The sequence below is a fragment of the Psittacula echo genome, assembly GCF_963264785.1.
Source record: "Psittacula echo genome assembly, chromosome: 1".
Taxonomy (NCBI): Eukaryota; Metazoa; Chordata; class Aves; order Psittaciformes; family Psittacidae; genus Psittacula; species Psittacula echo.
Genome location: NC_137735.1, coordinates 92,811,083 through 92,837,535, shown reverse-complemented (window position 1 = coordinate 92,837,535; position 26,453 = coordinate 92,811,083). Strand labels below are relative to the sequence as shown.

Sequence of the window (26,453 nt, the reverse complement as noted above, 5' to 3'; positions counted from 1 at the left end):
GCATAGCTAGGCACTATGTACAGCTTTGCTCTGAGAGTGGACAGAAAAAAATAAGTATGTTTCAGTTTCACTACACACTCAGAAGGATAGCAGTGCTCCAGTCCAATCCTTCCCGTCAGACACAGAAAGATTTTTAGCTGTGTCTGTGAGCCAATTAAACTTACCATTAAGGCTGTACTCTGTCAAAATATGGATATGAGATGAACAAAGTGCTGTATCTTGATGCATCCTCCAGTAAGTACACACGAGTCAAGACTGCAACCTATGAGGCACTTTATTCTTCTTTAAGGTAAATTTTGTGGCAGTTGGAAAGCAAAATTTCTCAAGGATATGAAATTATGAGAAATAAAATATGGTCTTACTTTTTAAAAGGTGGCTGTAATCTCACTTTTTGCTGTCCTAATTCTTAATTGGTCAAGCATAAACAGGGACAAACGAGAATATTTTAAGATCTATGTACTGCTAGCTAATATTGATGGTGGTGGTGTAAGGAGCTGTTACACTAGCTGAACATCTCTATATCATTTCACTTGCAGAAGCAAATAAAAAGGATACTGAAAACAGAAGCTGTATGTCTTTTACTCTTTCCTCTTTTACTTCACTTCTGGGTCTTGTATAGAAGGGATAAGAAAAACACTCCTCTAGGAAGCAGAATGTCTTTGATTTTCTAGTAGAAGGCCGAAAGTAAAAGACTGTAAGGAGAAAAAAACCTATACACCGTTTGGCATACTTAAAGTAAATCGCTTTGTCATCTTAAGAAAAATAATACTTCTTAAAATTATCATTCTGATTATACCATTAGTTTCTTCACTAATGGTACCGAGATTATTGAGCAAATATATTCACAGACAGTGCATTATAGCATTTCTTTCTTAGTCATTGTTGGGCAATTTGATACAGAGACAGGTGTTCTTCCTGTAGGTACTCTGGACAATTTAAAAGTGGTTGAGCTGTGTTACCTGAGCAAGATTGCAGACTGAGATTGCTGGATACAAAATCTCTTGAAGCAAAATACTTTTCAAAAAGTCATTTCACACCAAATACCATGTTAAAAAAGTGTACATTTTATTTTAAGGGAAATATCAGATGCATGATAACCGGTTTTACAAAAGCTCTTGTATTTGCAAGCTAAAAACCAAACACAAATGTTTCATATTACTTGCTCATTTCTTGTATTCTCCAGGTGAATAAATACCAGTACAAACCGTAAATTCCTTTGTTTTACTCGAAAAGAGACATGATGCTATAAAGTTTCATACTAAAGGCAAATGCTTATTTTACATTTCAGATACCCAGAAGAAAATTTTGTGATCTCCTCCGACTGCACATAATGGAAGAGTTCTATGCCATGTCAAACCAGATCCTACAGCTGCAGTGCCAGTAAGAATAGGCTTTAAAAAAGAAAAAAGAGAGAAATATTAATACAGGTTACCATATAAATGATTTCTGTACTGCATAACAAGTTGCACAGACATATAAACACCATAGATTTAGTACTCCTTAACAAATACAGTTAAAATACAGTAGAAATATAGCTGAAAAATCTGATTATTCACTAATTAGTTCCATTAGCTGTTTACTACATTGAAATAACATACATGAAAATATTTATTGATAAGAGATTGTTTCAATTATTTCCATTGTTAACATTATTATTATTTTAAATGCATACTTTCAAACTTCAATATAAACTTCATACTTTCAAACTAAAAATATTTTTTAGTGAAATTGCTTACTGTTATTTAAGTGTACTCACAGCTAGTATGTTTGGAGGTAATATTTTAACAGCAAGCATTACCAATATATACTAACACCAGCAAAACCAAACTATTTCCTATGCTTTGTGTTGATTGTCTCTGGATATATTGTTATTAATGATTTAAAGTATTATTAGTTTAAAGCTGTAAAATACACAACCAGCTGGTTTCAGCCTCTTTAGAATTAGCAATACAGAAAAATTTATTAAATAACAGGTTAAATCTGGTTTTCTTCCCTTCAGCACTGATGAAGCAAAGCAAAATAGAACAATACAGATCAAGCAGCTTCTAAAATATCAGGTTAATTGCGGTATGATCTTAAACCATCCTTGGCATGGATGACAAACCAAAATGAAATAGGTAGACAGAGAATTTCTGGATGGTTTGAGCTAGTTTTTAATTGTAGCTTTTAACAATTTATGAGCCTGTTTTGAAGAGAACAGATGCAATTCTAGTCAAAAGCCAAATTCAGAAATTTACCTGGGGATGTCCTAAATGATGAATAAGCAGTTGAGTATTTGTCTTTCCTGGATATCCAGTGGTTGCAAAGAGATTTTCATTAACTCGGGACCACCTATGAAATGAACAGATTTTTTAGATATCCTTATGGGACTATGGAAAGTGCACACAAACTGGAGTTCTCTGCCTTGTGGTTATCTATGTGAACCTGTCAGAAACTCCACTAACAGCAGAGAAATAAATTCAGAGAAATGGCTTGTAAATGGTTCAGCACCCGCAGCCCTGAATGCATGTCATTGTAAAACATATACACATTCACAAATTTCACAAAGTTTATAAACCAGGTCAGACTAAAAATTGCTTAAATGAGACACAACCTGGTTCCTAAACTCACAACTGCTTTGCATATACAGATTTATATAGACAAAAAACAGAGAGTAGAGGCAACACTTATACCTGAATAATCTGGCTCGGTCAACATGGATGGGTCTCTTATCCTGTGGATAACTAAAACAAACATTCAGGGTAAAAAACTGTTCTACAAAACAACTACAGCTCATACCATAAGTATCAAAAGCATGTATCATTTAAACAGTGAAGGAGACACATTGTCTGTTCTCCCTGAAGAAACTGAGGGAAAACCAGAACATTCCTGCAGCTTATATCTCAATTTGGAGTAAGAAAACTGAAGTAGTTATCCAGTTCATTCTGGTTCAGTAATTATATATTTATGATTTAGAATTAGATTTTAACAAACACATAAAACTTACTTTGAGTGGTAAACAGTACTGAGATGCTGTCTCAAATGGATAAAGACATACAATGTTATTTTTAACAAATACTGATAAAGATGAAACAAAGAATACCAGTGAATAATCTGTACTGATAATTCCTGATGAATGTTCATTTATTTACTTAAGAGGTGATACAATACATAGTGTATTTAAGTAATGTATTAGTGAAGTAGCCACATCTCTTCATGTACTGCTTAAGAAGAAAATAAAGAAACCTCTCGTGTAGAAAAATACCTGGAGCGAGTGACATCCCAGATCAGCCAATCACTTCCAGCAACTGCTCCAATTTTAAGATTATTTTTTAAACACCAGTCTGCTGACATTAGTGGCTTTTGTTCACATTCTAGGGAGAGAATGGCCTGCTGTGTAACTAGATCATAGAATCGGATTGTTCCATTCTTCTCTGCTACCATCAGCTGTAAAGAGAAATTAATACCACGTTGTAAACTTCGTATGTAATGGATCTTAATCTTTTCTACTCTATAGCAAACCTAGCATACTTTCAAGTAAATACTAATAATATTAAAATAGGGACAGTTTTTCACTGTGTACCAGAAAACATTCTGAACACTCTTCCACCAATAAATAAAACCCACTTTGATCTACATGACTGTCACACTGTTATACATAATGATTACACTATTTTATCTATCTTTATATATATATCTTTAGATATATATGTATATAATTTTGGTGCTTAGAACCACTAGGTCTTAATAACCAATGCACTGTGCTTTCAGAATTATAAAGCAAAGTTATTCTTCTAAAAATAAAAAGTTCCCACTGACTGACAGTGCTGTAACAAGGGAACAACTGCATTTAATCAGTGGAACTGTGGAACCTGGTTTCACACTTACTGATTTCATATAACATCTCTTACTTCATCCTATAACAATCTGCAACAGATTTTAGCTAAACTTTTTTCATTAGAATAATAGGCAATTGTTTACTAAGTATTGTAGAAAGAGCTTCCTGATTAAATGATGAAAGAGATTTTCTCTATGAGATGAAAACAGTTCTCAGATAGTCATGAACAATAATTAAGGAACGCAAAGAACCAGTAAAAACAATACTCTGATAACATCAAAGTTTGTTTGGAAAAAGAGAGCTGTCACCAAACATGCTCTTCTGCAAGCTAAAGGACATGGTGCAGCAAGTATTTTGATGTGAAATAAGCTTTTCAGCGATCATCAAGTCTGTCAAGTTTTACTAGCTTTTTGAACTTTTTTCTCTCCAAAACATCCCCCTTCCAAACCTTGTGCCTACTTTTTGATAAAGGCCACAGAAAAGACAAGGTAATATGTAAGATCGGTATAATTCTGCAATATTTTGAGGCAAATCTAGTAATTTTGTTGTGCTAACAAAGTTGCCTAGTAGCAAACTGTAGCAAACACATTCAACAGTCATACCAGCCAAATCAACAGTTCTCCTAGTTTTCTTAATAAGGATCAGATGTTAATATTCGTGAAGTGTCATGAGAATAGAGATCTTTCTTCCCTATTGCTATATAAGTATTTTGATACCTTATTTGACCGTTTTCCTCTGATTTAAGTGTGTGTTTTGTGGTAATCTGAACAACTATTTGTAGCTGTGCCCATCAGTAACTTCCTTAAACAACAGGAATAATCAATCCAAGATTGCAAGGACTACACTATTAATGAGTATTTTGGCATATATCAGCTGATTAATCCTCCCCATTACAATAAATAGCTAACTATAAAATCACATTTTATTTGATTTTTCAGCATATCCTTGATATATTCCAAGCAAGAACAACAACAAAAAAAAATCCCTTGCTAACTTCAAACAGATAATTTTCAAAACTTGGCATGCTTTTTAAGAGTCTGTGTTACTGCTGTTACCATGACTGAGAAAAGCTTGAACTTTAGTAACTGTAAAGTAATATGCAATCAGCAGAACAGTTATCAACAATTGATGTGTGTAATCAAGGAGTATTTCTGATGGGAGGAGGAGGGACTGAGGGTAAAATGACAAGAATGGGAATAAGAATTCATTTACAGTGATTTCACATAAGCAGATCCAACCAATATCCAGTTACAACATACAATAGCTCCCCAAACTTCAGTCTTAACTACAGCATCAAAGATTCATAGTTTAGGTAAGTCCACCCTCCTGTTATTTTAAAGGTGCTGAGGGTGAAAAGCTGGAAAACACAACCTTAAAAGGCTCCTCAGGATGCCAGCAAACACTCATTCCAGGAGAACGTAAAATAAAATGGGCCTTCTCGTTTCCTTCCAAATCCCAGACCCTAAAGCAAAAAAAAAATATTTATTGCCATTTGTCTGGAAATACATTAACTTTTAGTGCCTCAATACATTCAAAAAGGAGGTGACCAAATGAAACAGTTTGTGTTTTATCACTTCAAGAATTCAGCAAAAGTAGCTGGTGCTGAAGACAATATATTGTAACACTGATGAACTAAGCAGAGCCTCTGTTTAAAAGTGCAATATCCAAATAATTTGACAAGTTTAGTTGTCTAGACATGAAATCTAGATGAGACATTCCTGCTTTATTCATAAGCCCAAACTACAGCCTTTGTACAGGAAGGTCTAGCTGACAAGAGACCTCAAGTGAAGTAACAAACAACTTCAGTCATCCACATTACCAGGTAAAGGCTAAGACCATGCACTAACTATTTTGCTCACCTATATACAAATTTCAGGTTTTTTTTCCTGGCAAGACAAGATTGAATAATAGAAATACAAGAAACTAAAAATGAATCTAAAGCAAACAAAAGAATCTACAACAGAGGCAACACAAACTCACAAAGGGTCTTGGCAAGCTTTCAACAAATAAATCCTATGTGCCAGTTTAATATTTTCCTTTAGAAGCACCTACAGTACACATCAAGCAGTTAAGAAAAATAAAAAAATCTAAATATTTGGTTAATATGGATTGACAGGGAAGTGTATGTTGAAACACCAAAACTAGGTCAGGTGATGAGTGACTTTTCTTTGAATGCATTTGATATAGAATCATAGAATGGTTAGGGTTGGGACGAACCTTAAGGTCATGTAGTTCCAACCCCAATGAGCCAGGAAGCTACTTCATTTATAAAGTGCCACAAACCCAAAACTGAGACTACTTTATCTCACAGCCACTGCTCAACTGCCTCTTTACCTACAAAATCAGTAGCTCAGTTGTAAGACAAAGACATCACAGTTGTGAACACCAGTCTGAACCACAAGACTGTGTACTTTTTGTGTGCATTTGCACACCAAAACATACATATATATCCTTCCTCCCTGAGACGCAAAACCTTAGAAACAGCCAATTTTTTTAAGTACTGTTCTGCCCAGTCTTTTGAGTTAGATGAGTGGCTCCTTACTATTACTGTTTATTCTAGAGGATTTTTGCTGACTTCCTCCAGACTTTTTCAGTTTATATCTCACCAGGGTGCTTAGACCCTTATATTTAAGAGATTTCAAAAACCTCTTAAATAATACATCATAAGCCTAGACAAAATATATGGGAATAAAGGAAATGAATGATGTTGTTTTCTTATGCTAAACCACAACAGATCAAATATTTGTTTTCCCTGTAGAAAACACAGGGTCTCTAATCTTGAAGAATCAGTGTCCTTATTAAAAAAAGTCAAAACAAAAACCTGACAACTGTTTAAAAAATGAAATATCTACTTGATTAGGTAATTTAGAAACATACAATACTTTCTTCTACTGCCAAAAAATTTGCCTTGTAGATTTGTCCAAGTCAAATCAACACTTTCCATGTGTATTTACTGTGCAGGGAGAAAATTATGGTACAACACAAGACAGTGAATCATTTTGGCCAAATGAGCATGCCATCATGTTTCCTTCCCTTAAGTAAGTGAGGTTACTAGGTCTTGAGATAGAAATTTATGCTTTCTACCTCCCTAACTTTGTTATTTATAAAATACCTAACTGGTATCTCTTACTTTGTGAGAATGGCAAGATTATTAGTATCAAGCAGTATGGAGGAATGGAGGTGGAAAACAAGTGCTACTCTTATATTTTCTTCTCTCTTTATCAATAACAAAGATGGTATAATTTAGCTTTGGGAAAAAAAAAAAAAACAACAAAACCCAAACAACAAAACAGACCAGACAATAAGTATCAAAATAGATCCTTGTCTGAATGCATCTAGTGCATGCTGGTATGGAAGTTTACAATTACATATGTGTTCAGTTAACTCTTTTCAATATTTCTTTGTGACTAAACCAAGCAAAAAAAATGTACAAAGACAAAAAATTTAGCCAAACTGAATTTCAGTTACTCAGTTACTCCGTAATCATAACCAAACCAGCTACAGATGCTGAAAGAAAACCCTCTAGTTTTGTCGACATTCCTATCATGAAAATCAATCCAAGAAGACTAAGCATTTCGTCTCCCATTCAAAGTACTTGAAACTTTACTAGTATTACCATGATTTTATACCAAAGCAAACTAATATGTACTTCTCTCCAATCATTCTCGTTTTTTGTAACTCTGCAACATGTCACCATCTTACTTCTCCTCTCTGCTCCACCAACCATTCCTGCATAGACTTGTTATTTGGCTTGTGGTATTTTTCTTATATACTAAAAAAAGCTTCTGCAATATATTTTAAGGAGAGAAGTTTGAATAACCCCAGTTGAAACCAGGGCCAAAGTCTGAATAATGGAAAGCCTCAAAAATAATACATAATCTGATCAGTAAATTCATTATTTTTATATAATTGTTAATTAATTCATACTGCAGAGCTCTCAATTTAAACACAAAATACAAACAGTTGCAAATGCTGCTCAAGAAAATTCTTGAGATATTAGTACATTTCTCATCACTTATATCCTGTGATTAAACAAACAAATGACAACTGTAGTTATCTGAAAGTACAAAGATATTCAAACTATGTTGACACAACTATATTGTATGTCATATGCATAAATATGGATAATGACATGCTGCATATGTGCCGTAATTTTATCACACAATGGACTTCTATTAAAGTTGGCAAAGTATTCATCAGAACATCTGAAAACCTGTCTTGTGGTAATGGAGATTATCCTTATTTTATATTCTAACTTTATGAATAATTCTAACTAGACAGCAAAACCAAACCTTAACTGAATAAAATTGTCATTTGCAATAGTGAAACAACAAAACCATATTGCAGCCTTCAGGCATTTCTCAAATCCTCAGAAGATGGAAGTTAAAGGAAATTCTTTCAACATGAGATTTCCAACAGTTTTAGTGATTGGGGTGGGGACTAGAACAAACCTTGAAATCTGATACCATTCTTAACCACAAACCACGAACAACTATACTTGAACCATTACTCACAAATTACTGTCTGACCTACTCTTAAAAATGTCCAACATGTTTTTTGTTTGCTTGTTAATAATATCTAGCTTAAATCCCCCTTGCTGATGGTACTTTATACCTCCATCATACATATTCCATGTGTGAGGAAAATCCTATCATCTCTAAAAAGCCTAAAGGACTATGGAGAATTCCTGTTACAGAGCTCACACAACAAAGGTAAAGAGTGAAGTTGTTTCTCACTGAGCACAAGAAGTGAAGAAAGAAAGATCTCAAGAAAGGAAAATGGAAGTGCAGAGAGTAGTTAACACTGTGGAGAATACAACCACACTGGTGTTGTCTCATGTTTTCTGCCAACTGCATATGGAAGTGCTTATGAAATATCTGAGGAGGATACTAGGCAGGACATGAAAGAACAGAAGGCTGAAATGGAACTATAGAAATCTTCTCTACCTGTTCAGAAGAAAAAAACATACTATTCAAGATAATTTCTAGTAATTTATTTTATTTTTCTGACAAAATAAAGAATTAAAGTTTTTATAAATCAGGTCATGCACTGCCCAACTAGAAGTTCACTGCTACAGAATCTGTAGTGGTACTATGTAGAACTCTCTATTCAGCCACAGAAGTGGTTACACTGGGAGAAAAGAGTAAATTCATTTGCGCTGCCCAGCACCAGTCCATCAGGCACAGCCATCTTCAACTACCTCCTGACTCAGCATACAGGTTTCTAAATTCGTGCCTGTACAGCATCTTCTTCACTTATTTCTGATCCATGAAATAGCCTTTTCATACAGGAAATGTGCAAATACTTTTTCAGAAAGTTGACCCACATTCACCATTTTCTTTAGGTGGTCAAAGGAAATGCCAATGTTATAAAAAAATTAGTACTGAGAATCATTCAGATTTTGGCATTAAAGTACATTTTATCCATTGCTTCTTGTAATATCTACTTGGATATGCAAGCATTGATCTATTTTTCACTGGTAACTGTGACATGTAATTCTTACTGTCTCCTGCAATGTTGGTAGAAGTTGAAGAGGCAGGGGAACTGCACATCAGCAAGCATCTCAACTGAGATTCTTCACTAATACACATTTCAGAACATGCACACTTAGAAATAAATCGAAAAAACACACGCTACTAGTACTACTACTACTGAAATTCCCTTAAAAGTTATCTAAAGCAAAGCTAGAGACTAAGCAGTATCTGGGGCGAGGGAGGAAGGTGCTAGAGAGAAAGCTTCAGTTCTCTCCTTCCAGCCAAAGAAAAATTAGCTCTTAAAGAGTTATCACCTTATTGTTTCCAATGTAGATGTAAAAAATGCTTCTGTGGTACGACTGTTACTGAGAAACTCAACTACAAATCTGCCAATGACTTTCAAAAATACAAGTTAACTGATAAACAAACCTAATGCAATTTACAGGCCAGACTATGTTCTAGGATTGTGTGACCCTAAATGTAAGACATAATGCTTCACATATGAAATAGTTGCCATTTCATCCATGTATTTTGAAGACTTCCTAACTAAACGCTTACTCATCTACACTTAAGACCAGACTGAAATAGTGTTCCAGACATTTGACTCAGAAAACATTTACTTTTTGTTTATTTTAAGCTGACTGGATACTCCAGCAGGAGACCAGTCAATACACTTGCACAGTGATTGTGAAGTACAACAGAAGTTGTTGGTTAGTACTCACATAGTGGCTGTCAAAGTGTTAACTGAAATTTTTGAAGACTACATTTGGGGGACATACAGGGATGCATACAAAAAATGTGCAAAGTCAAAGACTAGACTTAAAAATAATCCAAAACTCTGTTATTTTCATCAATTATAACATATAACTAGCTTGATAATTATAACCAGCATACCCCAGAAAGGATGAATATTTTGGCATAACGTTTCTTACATGACGAAACGCCGGGGAATTCTATCAAACAGATGAATTTAGAACAAAATGAAATAAGAAATTTTTTTTTTTTTTTTTTTACAGTTTTGGCAAAAAACCATAATTGCATGCATAGGAATGGGAAGACACAAAATATAATTTTGGAGGGAGGAATAATGAGAATGTCAACTTTTCAATGTAGCCAAAGACTGAAGTATTTATTGAATTAACAAGATAAGACTCAAGTGCAACAAGTGCTGGCAACACATTAAAGAATGTAAAGAAAAAAACCCCAAACAGTAATTACCATTTACTTTCCTTTGTATTGTCTAGAGAAAAACCTACACAAAATAACTAATACACATAAGAGTACCATGGTAAACAAATACACTATAGATTAAAAAATCCTTAAAAATTGATTAAACATGACAATAAATTCTGAGATTCTTAGTTAATTTAGTTTCCAGTAATAGCAAATCTTTCCCCTGAAAGTCTATTCAACCTTCTGATGGACAGGCATTTGTGGTCCAGAAAGAAGGCAACAGAGAAAGCTGAATTCAACAGTGACTTATAAATAAATTCAGAGCCTTTATGAAGCAACATGAGCCATGGCCTAATTGAACAGAACTTAGAAAGGGTAAAGAGCAAGTACATTCACAGATACAGTGGAAGATAAATTGACCATACATTCTTCTCTATTACACACACAAAACCAAAGGAAGAGGATGTAGTTGAAGCAATAATAATAATAAAAAGAGAGAGGGAGGGAGAGAGGAATGGATGAGTTCTTTTCAACTTTTTAAAATACAAGTCAATCCAGAAGGTGATGACCATAAGAAATTGCTGTGCTGCCATTAAGGGCCTGACACTGTCAGTAATCTTTCAGTTCAGTGTGAGGATGGAGTATAAAGTGGTTATCAATCACACTGAATTGACCTTTTAACAGTCAGAGGTTAATTTTTAGCATGCATACGAGACTAGTGAGTTTTACCAGGATGGTATTTTGCATGAAATAATTCAAGAAACAACAGATAGTCTCACTAACTACCAACAGCAGAGGAGAGTCTGTTAAGCTCATGCTGTTTTCCAAACATTCCCTGTGTTCTTTTTGCAGCCTTCATTATGTATCAAAACAAAACAATTTGTACGTCTCTCATTCTGTCTTTCCAATTAATTAAGAAAAAGCCAGCAATAAATTTTCTTGTTTGGTTTTTGTTGTTGAGGTTTTTTTTGTTGGTTGTTGTTAGTTTTTTTTGTTGCTGCTGCTGTTGTTTTTTAAAGAGTGGTGCCCAGGGAGTTGCATGTGCACAGTTCTCGTTTAAGAAATTAAATCAAATCTTCCTTAAAGCTGTCATAAAACATTTTTTTTTTAATTCATTAATCATGCTCTTAGGATACCAAGAAATGGCAAGCAAATTACTTTAATTACATGTAAATACCATACAGAATTTTGAAACTGACATATGAAAGGTAGATCATGAAGGAAAAAAAACCCCTATATTTGAAGGAAAACAATTAGATTAAATCCAAGAGGTAATTTACTTTTCTGCCATGACCAAGTTTTGCTTTCAGCAGAAATGTATAAATATCATAAATTTGATTTTTTAAATGTATATACAAAGTATTTTTATTTATTTTTACTTCAGTTGGACTCAATGTTAACACATAACTTAAAAATAAAACTGAGTCAATTTTTTATTTAATATAACAGTAGTTATTTTAGCTATTTCCTCTGCCAGTCTTTTACAACTGTGTTTAGATTTTTTCAAATTTTAAAAATAATTTTATTTTTCTAAAATAGAAAAAAATTCTAAAGCAATTATGAAATATGTAAAAAAGTGAAATACAGCAAAATTTTAAAATTACAATATTCTGCCAAAGATATAAATTAACTATATGCTTATGAACAGCTTCATCCATCTTGGAATATAGCCATCTTTGGGACAAAATGAAGCAAGCAGTATACTGTATTTAGGGCCCAGGATTTAAATTTTTCCATCAACTTTGCAGATGTAATTTTCAGCTACAGGAATTTTGATCCTTAATATACGTAATGCAAGTAACTACAACACGGTGGGTTTTAAGAGTCTTCCAAGGTGTCTTTCAGAAAAGCAATTCTTTTTAAGGCTATATTAGTTTTGAAATTCTCAGTAGAGGGAAATGTGAGATTATTATTTACATACTTTTTTACACATAACACTTTTACTCACAGCTACATAACACAGATGGCTACTGGGATTATTTTTATAAATAATTCAGTTCTGCTTCATAGCTGGAAAAAAAAGAAGTCTTGTGTTGTGAGACCAACAAATAGGACGTGCAAGAAACAAGAATTCCTGAATGACATAACAGCAATTTAAATGTAGGAACTTCAAATATAACCAGTATCTGAGGTTTTTTGCTGTTCTGTTTTCCAACCAAAATGACTGAACTAGCTCTGTCACTGTTGCAGCAGCTTGTGGCAAGATTGTTTAGTGCATGAAAACTGAAAATCTGAGTTCATCAGAGATCTCTACTAAGTGAAAACCAGGGAAGATCTTAAAATGTTTGTATATATTCTTACATACCAAGACATTGCATTAAAACTATTAAGACTTAAAAGTGGAGCTCTAACAGAACAATGCTCAAACACTCAAAACCTCATGTTCTTGTACTAATTGTTCTAGAACTTTATTCCAAAAGTATTAACAGATGATGTATCCTGAGAACAATTTCAGGTTAGAAACTCAGCACAGACAGAAGAATTATCCCTCTTTTTATATTACTGCTGAAGCAAATTACACAGTAAGTAAGGAATGATTTTGGTAAGTCCCAAGGAATGCATTTTCCATTAGTTTTTAAAGTGTAACCTTTAAATTCAATAAAAAAGTCTTCATGCTCCACATGCATGAATGGAAAAAATAAGAACTCAAGTAGCCAAAAAAAATCTTACTTATTTCCCATGGCTTTTAACCAAAGACTTTATGGTTTACTGCAAAATGTCTTTCAGAGGTACTAAGTTGAAATCTTGATAGTGTACATTAATTACATAATTTCAATTTCCTTTTATTTTCAATCAGTATCGATTAGACTACTGGTTTTAAAACAGTTCTCTTTCATCCCAGGAATACTAAGCATTTCATAATTTAAAAAAAGGCCACACATACAGACAGCTCTTTAAGCCCAATATTAGTTTAGATTTAATGAAGAAATCAAGAATACGAAATAAATCAGAACAAGCTACAAGTAAGTCATACATTTTTACTACTCACTCCTAATGATTTTGTTGGGAATATGGACAGGGCGACAGGGCGTCTATGGAAAATCTGCTTTCTGGTCAAAGTAGTACTTCTGAGTTCCCTAGGGGTGTTAAAACCACAGGCCTTTTAAATTTTCTATTTATGTAACAGAGTAGCTCAACTGAAGCTACTAAACTGTGATTTATACTAGTGGATGATATAAACTTCACAAAATCTCATAGAGTAATAATTTTAAGAGCTATTCTTTTTCTTAGCATGTAGAAGATGGCTTAAATCAAAAATTACCTCCCCACCCCACCCCAAGTACTACCTGGTCATTTATATAGGAATTGATATGGTGGTAACTTTCGAAGAGAAAATATACAGTTTGCATAATCAAAGAAAAAAATAAAACAGTTGCTTGATCAAGTTTTGAGTTATCACAGCTATTACAAGGAAAAGTAAAAGATGACACTTTTTCAAGTTTCTTGCTGCTACTGCAATGCTACTGCACTGACTTGCAAAGCCTGCACAGCTGCCCTCCTGATCTCTCCAACGGTGAGCTACACTGGAGGGATAAGAATAGCAGCTTTAGAGATTCATGTGCACAACTAGAAAAGGAAGATGAGAGATCTTCTGACAAGTAAAATCTCCTGTATTACAAAACCTTAAGCAGCATTTTTCAAAGTATTTAACCATGTTTCCCTTTTACTTCCAGTTACAAATAACTAATACATGGGTTTGAAGCAGCTATAATTATGGTATCATGAGCTGCCAGTACCACTGTATTAATATGTCACTGTCCCTAGGCTACAAAATCCTACCTCCTAGCAAGGTTAAGAAATTAACAAGTTCACATATATATGCTGGTTTTAAACCTGACTCATCTGATGACAGAATGGATAGGGAGGGTCTCTACAGTTCAGTGCTGAGCTGTGCATGTCTTCTCTCTTCTATTCTCATGCCTTTTATTCCTGTCCCAGCAGAAGAAATTATAACATGCATAATTTCAAGACAGAACAGTTTTCTTCACATTGTGTCTAGTTACTTCAAAATACTGCTTTGAAAAAAGAAAACCACCCCAACAACCCACAAGTCACAACGAAAAGCCAGCCCGCAACCTTGTTAGTGAGCTATGAAGGTCCATTAAAATTAAACACATAAAAGCTTATTTATTTAAGCAAGCATATAAAGAACACACACAGAGAAAAAGCCAAACACTACTATTCCAATAATGTTTTGAAAATTGCATACCTGCAGGTGTGATCATCACTTACACTTGCAACTTCTTGACCTTCTTTGGGAGCAAACACCAGATCATTTATGTAATCTGAGTGGCCATCAAATGTCTGTCAACCAGAAAAAATCAATACTTTTATCTTAGAGCTGACTGTTCCATCAGTCCACAATGTATTTAAGAAACCCGCTAAAGGAAAGATGTGTAAGTGTTAAGATAAAGCTATCATTTTGCATACAAGGTAAAAAAAAGTACTTATCAGTAATCAGAGATCTTTAAAATACTTAATTCATGCGTAGATTCACACTGTAGGTGAAAAGAACCTCCACTATTCCTTGTAGTTACCACAGAGGTCAGCTTGATGCTCTTGCTTGACTAAGATCAGTGAATTGCACAAGAACTTTTTATTCTCCTTTCAACAACTTAATTTTGCAGGTAGAAGACAAATCTCAGAAAAAGGAGAAAGAATGGGAAGTAAGTGTATCCATGATCTACACAGAATGGTTAGGGTTGGAAAAGACCTTAAGATCACCTAGTTCCTATCCCCCTGCCATAGGCAGGGATGCCTCACGCTAGACCATGTTGCCCAAGGCTCTGTCCAACCTGGCCTTGAAAACTGGCAGGGACGGAGCATCTACCACTTCTTTGGGCAACAGGTTCCAGTGCCTCACAACCTTCACAGTAAAGCATTTCTTCCTTATGTCTAACCTTAATCTCCTCTGTTTCAGTTTAAACCCATTACTCCCTGTCCTATCACTACAGTCCCTAATGAAGAGTCCCTCTCTGGCAACCCTGCAGGCACCCTTCAGATACTGGAAGGCTGCTATGAGGTCTCCATGCAGCCTTCTCTTCTCCAGGCTGAACAGCCCCAACTTTCTCAGCCTGTCTTCATATGGGAGGTGCTCCAGCCCCCTTCTCATCCTCGTGGGCCTCCTCTGGACTTGCTCCAACAGCTCCCTGTCGTTCTTATGTTGAGGGCACTAGAACTGCACGTAGTGCTCCAAGTGACATCTCATGAGAGCAGAGGGGTAAGATCACCTCCCTTAACCTGCTGGTCATGCTCCTTTTGATGGAGCCCATCACAGAACTGGTTTTCTGGGCTGTGAGTGCACACTGCCAGCTCACGCTCAGTTTCTCATCAACCACATATCTTAACTCTGATTACTGGTAGAGTAACTCTCATCTCCTGAAGGAGCAATAAAGCAGCCACTTGTCCAAGCAGTCAGCACAAAATTGCATAAGAAGATAATTTCTACCTTTAGGAAAAAAAAAAAAAAAAAAAAAAAAAACAAACCAAAAAAAAAAACAGTGAACAAACTCTCACTGAAAAAAAGATTAAACAGAAGACAATGCACACTGAAGACTTTAAGAAAACAAAAAAATGAGGAAAAATGTAAGAGCAAAACAAAGCAAGCCATACAACACCTTAGCAATTAAGCACAACTTCTATTCAGCATTTGAGAAGAAGAGATACAGTGCTTGTGCTCTTTGCTTTATATGCAGTTGTCCTAATGAGGAAAGAAAATGGGGTATAGTGCATATTTTTACTGTGAATTAATAGATCATCCATTTTCCAGATATGAGCACTTACAGTGTGAATGTACACATGAACTGTCACTCTAAGGCAAGCATGCACAGTTCTATCAGAAAGTCATTCCAAATGGAACCTTTTAACTGTGTAACTGTTCTCACCTACAGCTACTTATTCATTAAATTTTTATTTCAAAGAACTGATAATAATGTGTAAGAAAAAACAACTTCGCAGCATAGCTTTTCTGAATAAAAGCAAAATCCCTGTTTTAGCAGAAATTAGAAGCTGGATAATTTCTAAGTTTTTCAAAGGCTTTTCAGTTATCTTGGCTGTAATAAAGACACCTTTCCTTCCCCTCTCAATTCTATTGTTTTTTACTTATCTACAGACATTAGGAATCTTTTGAGGTTTACAATAGCCTCAAAAACCTAAGTTAAAGAACTTATACACATTTAGCTTTAAGCAAGCACGCAAAACTTCACGTTTAGGGTGCAGTCAAAGTTTGAAGTACTGTCAAAGTCATTCACATAGGAGCTGGGTATGAATAAGTCACCTCTGGTCTCATTAGAAAATCTGTAGCTAGTTAAAATCTCATTTTGCTCCATCTGAGGATTTACATGTATTTTCTGTCATTAACCACAGCTACTGTCTTTTTACAGAAATCTCACTTAAAATTTTAAGTCAGGCAAATGTCAACATGTAGATATTGCATCTGCTACTGTTCCATCCTCTTCAGTCCCACTGATTAAATCTCAAGACATAGCTGCTCTTGTTTTGCTCAGCAAGGTATCATAAAAAGGAGACAAAAATATCCTCTGGATAACAGCATGACGTAGAGAGATTGCAAAGGAAAACAAGGTCGAATGGAAACAACCAGTTCCACGCTCTTCTGAAAGGAAAACACACTATCTCTTCTCTAAGTGTAGCTATTCTGAGGAACAAATGCAGAACTGATTAAAAAAAAAAATCTCTCAAGCACACTCAATAACTAAATCCCCCTCTCTAAAAATTTCATGAATGCCTCATCAATTCAATACAGAGACATTTTCAGCAGCCAACTTAGTTTTTTCCAATAGCTCATAATTTTATTAAAACCTGGTGGATTATACTAGAACTAATACATCCTAAGATGATGCTAAACTATTTAGACAGAAATGCCAAGTCTTTTGAAAATTTTCAGCATTCTGAATTCAAATATCCTGCCTCATTTTACTTCCACAGTCCTGATGAAATATGTTTTTTATTAAACAAAATTTGAAGCAGGAGAAGGAAGCCACGATTCATTTCCAAATGAAAACCTCAAAAGAAGAAAATGATTTCACGAAGATCCATCAGTCATATTTTACCTTTTGTTTGTTGTTCTGGGCTTGATCCAAGCCATAAATTTTGGATTAGTCGTGTTGACAAAGTAATGGAAAACTCAGTATGCTTAAAGTTCCTTGTTGATAATTACATCAAGACAGTTTTTCCACTGGGAAAACAGAGTACGATTACTCTGTCTGTCCCTCCAGAAGCAACGCATACTAATTGTTTACTATAAAATACGAAATGTTCAGAGATTACATTTTGACTGTAATCACATACTACTTTCAGCTTTGTTTGCACATTCTGTACCTCTCCTGAAAATCCCATGTGTAAAGCATGCATCATACAATGGATCAGAAGCTTCCATGTGTTCACAGTGAGCTCAAACCCAGGTTAATGAAATAGGTTTTCTGAGGTATGAAAATATGACTGTTAGAAAGAAATCGTATCAAATTTTCTTGAAAGCCAGCTCAGCATGGCTTACCAAGTTAACATCAAAGATTTTGCAAATACTTTAAATCAGATTTAGGTATTACTTTTTTCTTGACCAGTAGTATATAGTACTATGTTTGTCCAGGTATAAAAAATTATGATTACCCAGAGAAAGCATTTTCCAGGCTTTTTGTCAAAAAAAACCCCAAACCACCAAAACCCAGAAGATAGTCTCAAAGACAACATTTTTACCAATATGAATACACTATTCCACATTCTTCCTTTTTACTATTGAGTTCCCCACTATTAGGTAAAGATACATATTTCTAGCTGTTTTTTGCTTATTTTTAACATAAACAAACTGAAAACTTTACTGTTGAATTCAAGCCAACACTTCTCATTTGTATTGCATAAGCATTAAATCATCTTCAGTCTTCACTGATGTCAAAAATGAAGAAGCACCCATGCTATCTTCAGCTGAAAAAATAAAATTTTATGATCCTTCTATCTACATTTGACACTGGAGGAGCTTATTCATGTCAACTGGAGCTGAATAAATAAGATTGTAATTACTTGTTCCTTTTGGGGAAAAATAACTTGTATACTTCTCGTACTTACAGCTGTGGCTGTTCAGCCTAAATAGCACATTCTAATGTCCAGCACCTGTTAGTATTAATGCTCTGTGGTCTCTATAATCACTACCTATTATAAGCTATTACTCTGATGTGTTATGCTATGAACATACTTCTGCAGTAGAAGTTTATAACTGCAAGTCAGGACATTTTGTGTAGAAAGAAGTCCTAAGGGTAGATGAATCACTTCTCCAATGAACCTTTGTGTATGAAAAATAATTGCTATCTTAATGGAAATGTAAATGTGGCATTTCAAAATTATTTCTAGGCATCCAGTCAAAGCTACTGTGTAATAAATTCCCCTAAATTAGAAGTGCATGTTTTTAAGTGCAATTTGTGTTGGTCAGATACCAGAAAAAAAAAAAATCTTGTCAGAACTGGGAAAACAATAACCCATCACAGAAATTCTACTCTGAAAAAACCAGCACTTAGCAGACTGCTACTGAGTTGCCCCCTTTGCTTCCCTGCTTGTAATGTAGATGATAAATTGATAATAAGTTAGAAAAGAATGATCTCATTTTATATATTCAAAATTGCTGTTATTTTAAAAGTGTGTTGTTTGTAATCTAATTCAGTAATATACAGATTACTAGATTTTTTCATTAGAATAAACTTATTTGAACTTGTATGTTAAAAATTTAAGGTCAAAAAAAGTATCAAAGGTGTGTTTGTGTGAAGTTATACCCATTATTTCTCTGGAACCAATTAGTTCCTAATAAGCAAAATAGCAGATTCCACTGGTAATTCCTAGTGTTAAATCTAGGATGTGTATTAATGGTATGACTTCCACTGAAGTCAAGGGACTTCTAATTGATTTTAGCAGACAGGCCATCAGGTCCTTTTTTAATCCAAAATGAGTTAAAAGCCTAGAATTTATATGGTGAAGTTAGCTGAACAGAGCCTGTAGTACCAGACTCATCCATATGTTTGATTATTTGCAATTGTTAACCATTCACCTACACTGTCATTAATGATGCCACCAATTCTCTTTCTTCTGTGTGCTCATGAAGCTCTGTAAAAATCTCAAATTGCAATAGACACACATAATTAATAAGTAACTTTACATTCTGCTAAAAAGTTAAAAGATTTAATTTACAACTTAACATTAAAGCCTACTGTCTGTAATATCTGGCAGATACTATGCAGATAACTTTAATAAGTGACAGACATGAACTCACAAGCAACCAGCACTAAGAACTTGTAGAAATGTTTTATCAGAAGTGCCACCCATGTTGATTGTAACTATGTTAGTTATCCCCCTCTGCCATTTAAGATGATCAAACATGAAAGAAGGAAATTAATCACAGAATCATAGTCAGTTAGGTTGGAAAAGACATTAAGATCATTAAATCCAACTGCTACACCAGGATTGCCATTAAACCATGTCACTAAGGGCCTCGTCAACAAATTTTCTGATCACTTCCAGGGACGGCGATTCCATCACTTCCCTGGGCAGCCTGCTCCAATGCCTGACTACACTTTCAGTGAAGAAATTTTTCCCAATATCCCATCTAAAACTCCCCTAGCACAGCTTGAAGCCATTACCTCTTGTCCTATCACTTGTTACTTGGGAGCAGAGATCAGCTACCTCCCTGCTCTTTAGGTAGTCGTAGAGAGCGATAAGGTCCCCCTGAGCCTTCTCTTCTCCAGACTAAACACCCCCAGGTCCCTCAGCTGCTCCTCATAAGATGTGTGCTCCAGACATTTCACCAGCTTCACTGCCTTTCTCTGGACCTGCTCCAGCAACTCAAGATCACTCTTGTAACAAGGGGCCCAGAACTGAACACAGTATTTGAGCTGCAGCCTCCCCAGTTACATGCACATATGAAGTAACATAAGAAGTATTTTCTTTAAAGAAAAGATGTTTTATAGTAACATACATCTTTACATCTTATGCTATGCCTTTATTCCTTGCGTTATCAGTGTGGCCATGTAAGTGACATTCACTTAGTCTTTGTATGACAAATATCATTGTCTTACTAATACAAATTACCAAACCACAAATGAAAGTCTATTATTTTCTCCTTTATACTCAATACACAAGTCTCGCCAAAAGAGGCATTATCATATTTCAAAGCACTAAAAAAGAAGGAACCCTCTCCCCTCAACTTTTTACTACTAATTAACCTTGCTTATTCTTGGTTGAGACCTCAACAAAACAAATTAAAACCAGTTAGCACAAACATCTAATACTTGGACTGGGACATTGTTTTAAAGGTAGAATTTTGAAGAGTATGTACACATTCAAGTAACATAGGGGTTGACACGTCTTGCAAACAAAAGAAACCTCCAGAAAACCAATCTTCAGATTATAAAATGAAGTCAGTATTTAGGCCTGGTTTCTTTTATATTACAAGTTTATGAACACTACCATCTACACTGAAAAAAGGGAAAGTGAAATTGTATTTGAGGCAGACATTTCCTTTGTTTCTACCTCAGAAATAAACAAGTGACAGCCTGTGGGCATGCTTAATGTACTTGGTCTGCAGTAATGTACTAAATTCAGTATTCTTTCTTTAAATTTTCTGCTGTTTGAAAGACTTGAAACATCCAGCTCCCCATGAAAGAGAAATTACTAAATTTGCTTTTCTTATAGGTAAGTCCAATAACTAATGCCACATAAAATTTTACGGGTCTTTATATAAGGGAACCTTATCAAACACGGTACTTGCAAGTCACCTGTAGAACATTCTGTTTATGAGTATATTTTAGATGATCCATAAGCCTCTACTTGCTTTGCTTTAATTTGGTTACATTGTTGCATAAATCCTTTTAGATCAAGAGATCATACAGCTGGTAATTAGTTATTTCCACTTTAAAGACAGGAAAGTATATTATACAATGATTTTTCCTAGAGACAAAGGATATAGGATATGTCACAGTTTCATGCTCTATCTCGTACAGTACATTAAGCAAAATGGGACAGAAGGGCAGGTGAAAGACTAGACTTCACTAGAGACTAAATATATTTTTAAAAATCCGTTTAGCTGCCCTTACCTTAAATTCATTCTTGTCCTGCAGGTCCGAAGTATATAGCCTTAACTTCCTATCAGAAGCCGCAGTACAAAACCTACACTCAACAGACAAAGAAAATCCCCTCAGTCAATTAATAGTAGTCATTTTTTTCAGTCAATTAATAGTAGACTTTTGACCAGTTTCCCTTCAGTTTGCTTTGGCAACAAATAAGAGTTGTAATTGCAACTTATCTATAAAAAATGTGTACAAAATGCCAAGAATACTTAAAACTTTCTACAATGTTAAAAGCGTAAAACATTCTACACAGCTAAATCTGAATCAACTATCAATTACCTGAAATATCTCTCATAACTGCCATTGAAGCTTCCCTTGGAAGATGTTAAGTGGCAGAGCAAAAGAAGTACCCTCATTATCAGTGTTTTAAAATAGCAAAACATAAATTCATAAGCCCATTTCTAATATTTTAAACAAAAGACTGTATGTAAACCTAGCAGTAAGAAGCCATCAATTTTGAAGAGGCTTACAAGCTATTGAGAACATTTTTATTCTTGTGCATATTTAATAGTCAACTACCTTTCTAGATTTACACCTCAATGGGTCTCACAATAGCATCTGACCTATTCCTAAACACAGCCCTTATTATGCAGACCATTACAAACAGCTTTGTAAAGCAGGCCATTACAGTAGTCTCATCCTTAGAATTCCTTCTTGACAGTTGTACAGAGAAAGAGCTAATTACATTTTAGATCCATTAAAATTATAAAGAAAAAAATTACTTCTAGCTTACTGGGGGGAGGGGCAAGGAACACAAGTAGAAGAACATTCCATTCCCCGCCCCCCCCGCCATTACTTAGAATTAAAGTGTTGTTCTGATGAAGTAAGCATTCAGAGACTTCATCAGTGATTCCTATGGAGTTACATTTCATCCATAAGCTTTAAACACACTCCAATACTAAGGAATTAGGTAAAACAGACTACAGACCTGGATTCATTGTACTCATTTATTTATAATTATATATATATATATATATATATATATATATATAATTATAATATAATTATACCTTATCCGAGGAGGTAGAGCGTCAAGTCTGGTTTCTGGACTCCATGCTATGGCATCAACTCGGATTCCATGATGAAACGTTCTTAGCGTCTTATATTGCATACCTTCCACTTCTGCATCCTCCTCCTGTAGAAATACTGCAATTAGCTAATCTGGAACAATATCTTGATGACTTCTAAAAATTCTGATTGATATGGAATTAAAAGGCTTTAAAAAGTACATGTATCTAGGATCTTTTTAGATTGTAACACTATCAAAGTGAAAACCTGGAACATAAAGTATTAACTTGACATATGTAAGTGCTTAGCAATACGTTAAATGATTGCAGTCTCAAGCCAGAGGCCAACACAGAATAGAAAAATCAGAACTGAGCTACAAAGATGCTGAGTGCTGAGCATACTTTTTGTGGAAGTAGTATCTTCACAGATACAACTAATGCTACTTATAACAGCATGGTAAGAACTTTGAAAAACTCAGTGGCTCTACATGTGGAAGGGAAGGGAGGATACGAAAACTACAGCAAAACTTGTACCACTGGCTATCAAAATGTTAGTTTCTTTTCAAGGCCTACACCAGAAACAAGACAGAAGGCAATACCAGATGACAACAGGTTTTTGTGGTTAGCACTAAATGTTTTTCAGAAGATTTCCAACAGTAAGCCTTCAGGGAATAATAATAAGAGCAGTTATACTGTTATTCATATTAGATAAAAGTAGAAAACCAGTACTGTATAATTGAACAGTGAGTTGAAAAGAGATTCCAAATATAACTTGTCTTCAGCATCTTTCAAGCATCTAGGCAAAAAAACCCCCTAATTTAAAAAAAATCCTGACCAGCATACACAGTATTTTACATTTTAAAAATCTTTCAAATATTATTACTCTAAATAATTTCAAGGTAACAAAACATATTTGACTGTTTCTGACAGTCTGTGAGGGAGATCCAATGAAAATGATTCAGAAATTACAAAAAATATTTCTAGAGTCCTTCTTTAAAGGAAGTATCTATCAAATTAACAGACACTAGTTGTAAAGGTGAAAGTAGTTGCAGTATTTGCTGTTTCGCAGGCTAGCTGAAAGCTTTAGAAGATAATTTAAATAGCAAATGTACATAGAAGAAAATATAACTGTGCAAAGAGACAATTACCCTGTGATAATAAAGAAAATACATACAGCAAATATTAAGTCAGTTATTTCCAAAGGTGCATGCTTAAGTTTTCAGACAGCAGTCATCGATACTAGCAAAAGAGTATACTAAGATGGGATTATTCTTTCTGTAGAGTACTCCTTATTTCTTTGCAGTCTATTTAGGGAATGCAGTGATAGGACAAGTGGTAATGGTTTTAAACTGAAAGAGGGTAGATTAATATCAGATATAGGGAAGAAATTCTTTACTGTGAGTGTGGTGATACACTGACACAGGTTGCTCAGAGAAGCTGTGGCTGCCCCATCCCTGAGCTGTTCAAAGCCAGGTTGAATGGGGCTTGGAGCAAACTGGTCTAGTGGAAGGTGTCCCTGACCATGGCAGGGGGTTGGAACTAGATGGTCTTTAAGGTCCAACGTCCCTTCCAAACCAATCCATTCTATTCAAAAACAACTTTATACAAGCAGTATGGTAATTTATACCAATGGGTATTTTATACATATACTTATTTTTTTTAAAGAACAAATATCCCAGACTTGTAATAAACAAGTAAAACCCTGTCCTGATTACATAGGAAGGGGAGGAAATAGGAAAGCGACCAGTGCCTTTGTGCAGTAAGAAGTGCTGGCAAAGTAAGTTTCAAGAAGCAACTAATAAAATCAACAATAACAAAAACTAACCTGAAATCTGCAAGTCCCAACAACTACATAATTATTGCCACCATATGCAATGAGGGAACATGCATCTCCACTCTCAAATGGATTGAATTTTACCACATGCACATAATCTTCACAATCCACAGTGTAAGCACTGTTTCTAGTAGAATCTTGCTTCATTTTCAGTAGGCTAAGTCACAGTATCATGGAACTGATGGTTTGTCCAGGATGAAAATCCACATTCCTACACACAAAGTTTTAAAAACGATGCATTACTCATTTACATAAAGAAAACTGTAAGAAGTATTTGTGGCACAACAAATCAAAATATCCTGCTTAGGAAATAATATTTATAAACACTAAAGCTGCACTTAAGCTCATTATTTTTAGATATAGCATGTAGTCTTATCAATCCAAAGATTACCTAAACTAATATGTATTCAAAACTGTCTCTATAGACTTTAGCAATAACTGCTGATTTTGTGCTACTGTTGGCAACCCAACACCAACCCAAGAAATAACTGTACCAGAAAAATCACATACAGAATTTTTAAAGTTTCAACCAAATGACAAGTGATAAATTACTACCTTCAAATTCTCTTTACTCTTGTTACCTCTTTGAAGACCCTAATTAAAAGCAGAGTAAATCAAGGCTGCAAAACTATAAACGAGAATAGTCATAAATAATATTTAAACATGGCTCCATGACCTCAGCCACCCCAACTGCTGACAGAGCAACTATACCTCTGGGTACCAAAGAACCTGTACTCTACTGTATTTAACCAGTTTTCAAAGATAATCAGGTTCCTGTACTAGAACACAAAAGGCTGTGATACACAACTGATTTCAGAATCACCCCTTTTAGTCCCAGTACAGATTTGATACTAGTTTAAGCTTTTTGGGGAAATTCAACCTTTAATTACACACCACGTGGAAGAAAGAATTTTAAATCTCAAGATCTTTGACAGATTTCGCTGTGTTTAGCAATCTGAAACTCTCAACATCCAAGACTTCATATTTTTCTTGTGAGCTACCCAGGTCTGACACAGGCATCACCAAGATGCAAAGAGACTCTCCATAGCTGCAATGTTTACTTTTAAACTAATGTGACAAACCACGGCATTAACAAAAATACTTTGTAACTTGTATAGCTACAGTCCGAAGGCCAAATGCAAATTTTAACCCTATCCTTTAACGCTTTCCATGAACACAGGCCACCAGACTAAGTGAAAATATCAAGAATGCTATTAACTTCAACTATTTAGGAAACACAATTCAGGCAACTGAGCCGTGTGAGTGCCTGTTGCCTTCTCCCCAACCCCTTCCTCAACCTCCCAATCCCTCCTTCTCTCTCAGGGGTCAGTTCCCACTCCCAAGCGAGACTGCCAGCCACTGTGCCAATCCTCAAGCATGGCCGAGGGCGCGGGTTCTTCCGCACAGCGGCTGGGCCGACCCAGCTTCTAAGTGCAAGCGGGCCCGAGTTCCCTCTCACCCCGGGACGAACGAGCCCTCACTACCCCCGCCTCACACGCACCTCTGCGGCACCAAGCTAAACACTGACGCCGACAACACCGATACCACGTCTCCGGCCACCGGCCGGTAGCACCGCCCACCCCATGTGCATTTACACTGTGCTTCCGGGTCAACGGCTCCCAAACTCTAATTGGGCAGCTGTGGAGGGTTTAAATTTAAACCGCCAGGAGAACGACTCTGCTCTCTAGACACGCAGGTAGCAGCGCTAGTAAAGCAGGAGTGTGTTGGTCGGATTGCGGGACTCTCGTAAGGGCTGTGTTCGTTATCTTCCTTCTCCCGGATGGAGGGGTTGTGCCTCTGTTTCGTGTGGTACTTTCAGTGGGGGAGCTGTGCAAAGCGAGGCTGTGGTGAGGGAGGCACCCTGAGGCAGCCCCAGCCGGAGGAGAGGGACGGTGGTGGCGGTAATGGTGATGTTGGCTCCTTATGTTTAGGATTTCGGGCTTGTTTTGTAGGGGTTTTTGCTTCTTCGTGCTGTTTTTCTGCGAGTGACAGGTCGTGTCGTGTGGAAATCTCTTAGAGTAGAGG

General features: G+C 35.5%; 1 protein-coding gene across 1 annotated transcript; it reads right to left on the bottom strand.

The window, feature by feature from the left end:
• Nucleotides 1-1,123: 1,123 nt before the first annotated feature.
• NUP37 (nucleoporin 37) lies at nucleotides 1,124-26,003 on the bottom strand. The gene is made up of 10 exons (XM_080624665.1): nucleotides 25,930-26,003; nucleotides 24,420-24,639; nucleotides 22,598-22,722; nucleotides 21,555-21,627; nucleotides 14,675-14,769; nucleotides 5,189-5,279; nucleotides 3,245-3,426; nucleotides 2,673-2,723; nucleotides 2,238-2,331; nucleotides 1,124-1,391 (listed from the first exon to the last, which is right to left on the bottom strand). Exons 2-10 carry the CDS (start codon nucleotides 24,573-24,575, stop codon nucleotides 1,278-1,280), a joined length of 981 nt encoding a protein of 326 aa, XP_080480791.1. The 5' UTR covers nucleotides 24,576-24,639; nucleotides 25,930-26,003; the 3' UTR covers nucleotides 1,124-1,277.
• Between the last annotated feature and the right edge of the window lie 450 nt (nucleotides 26,004-26,453).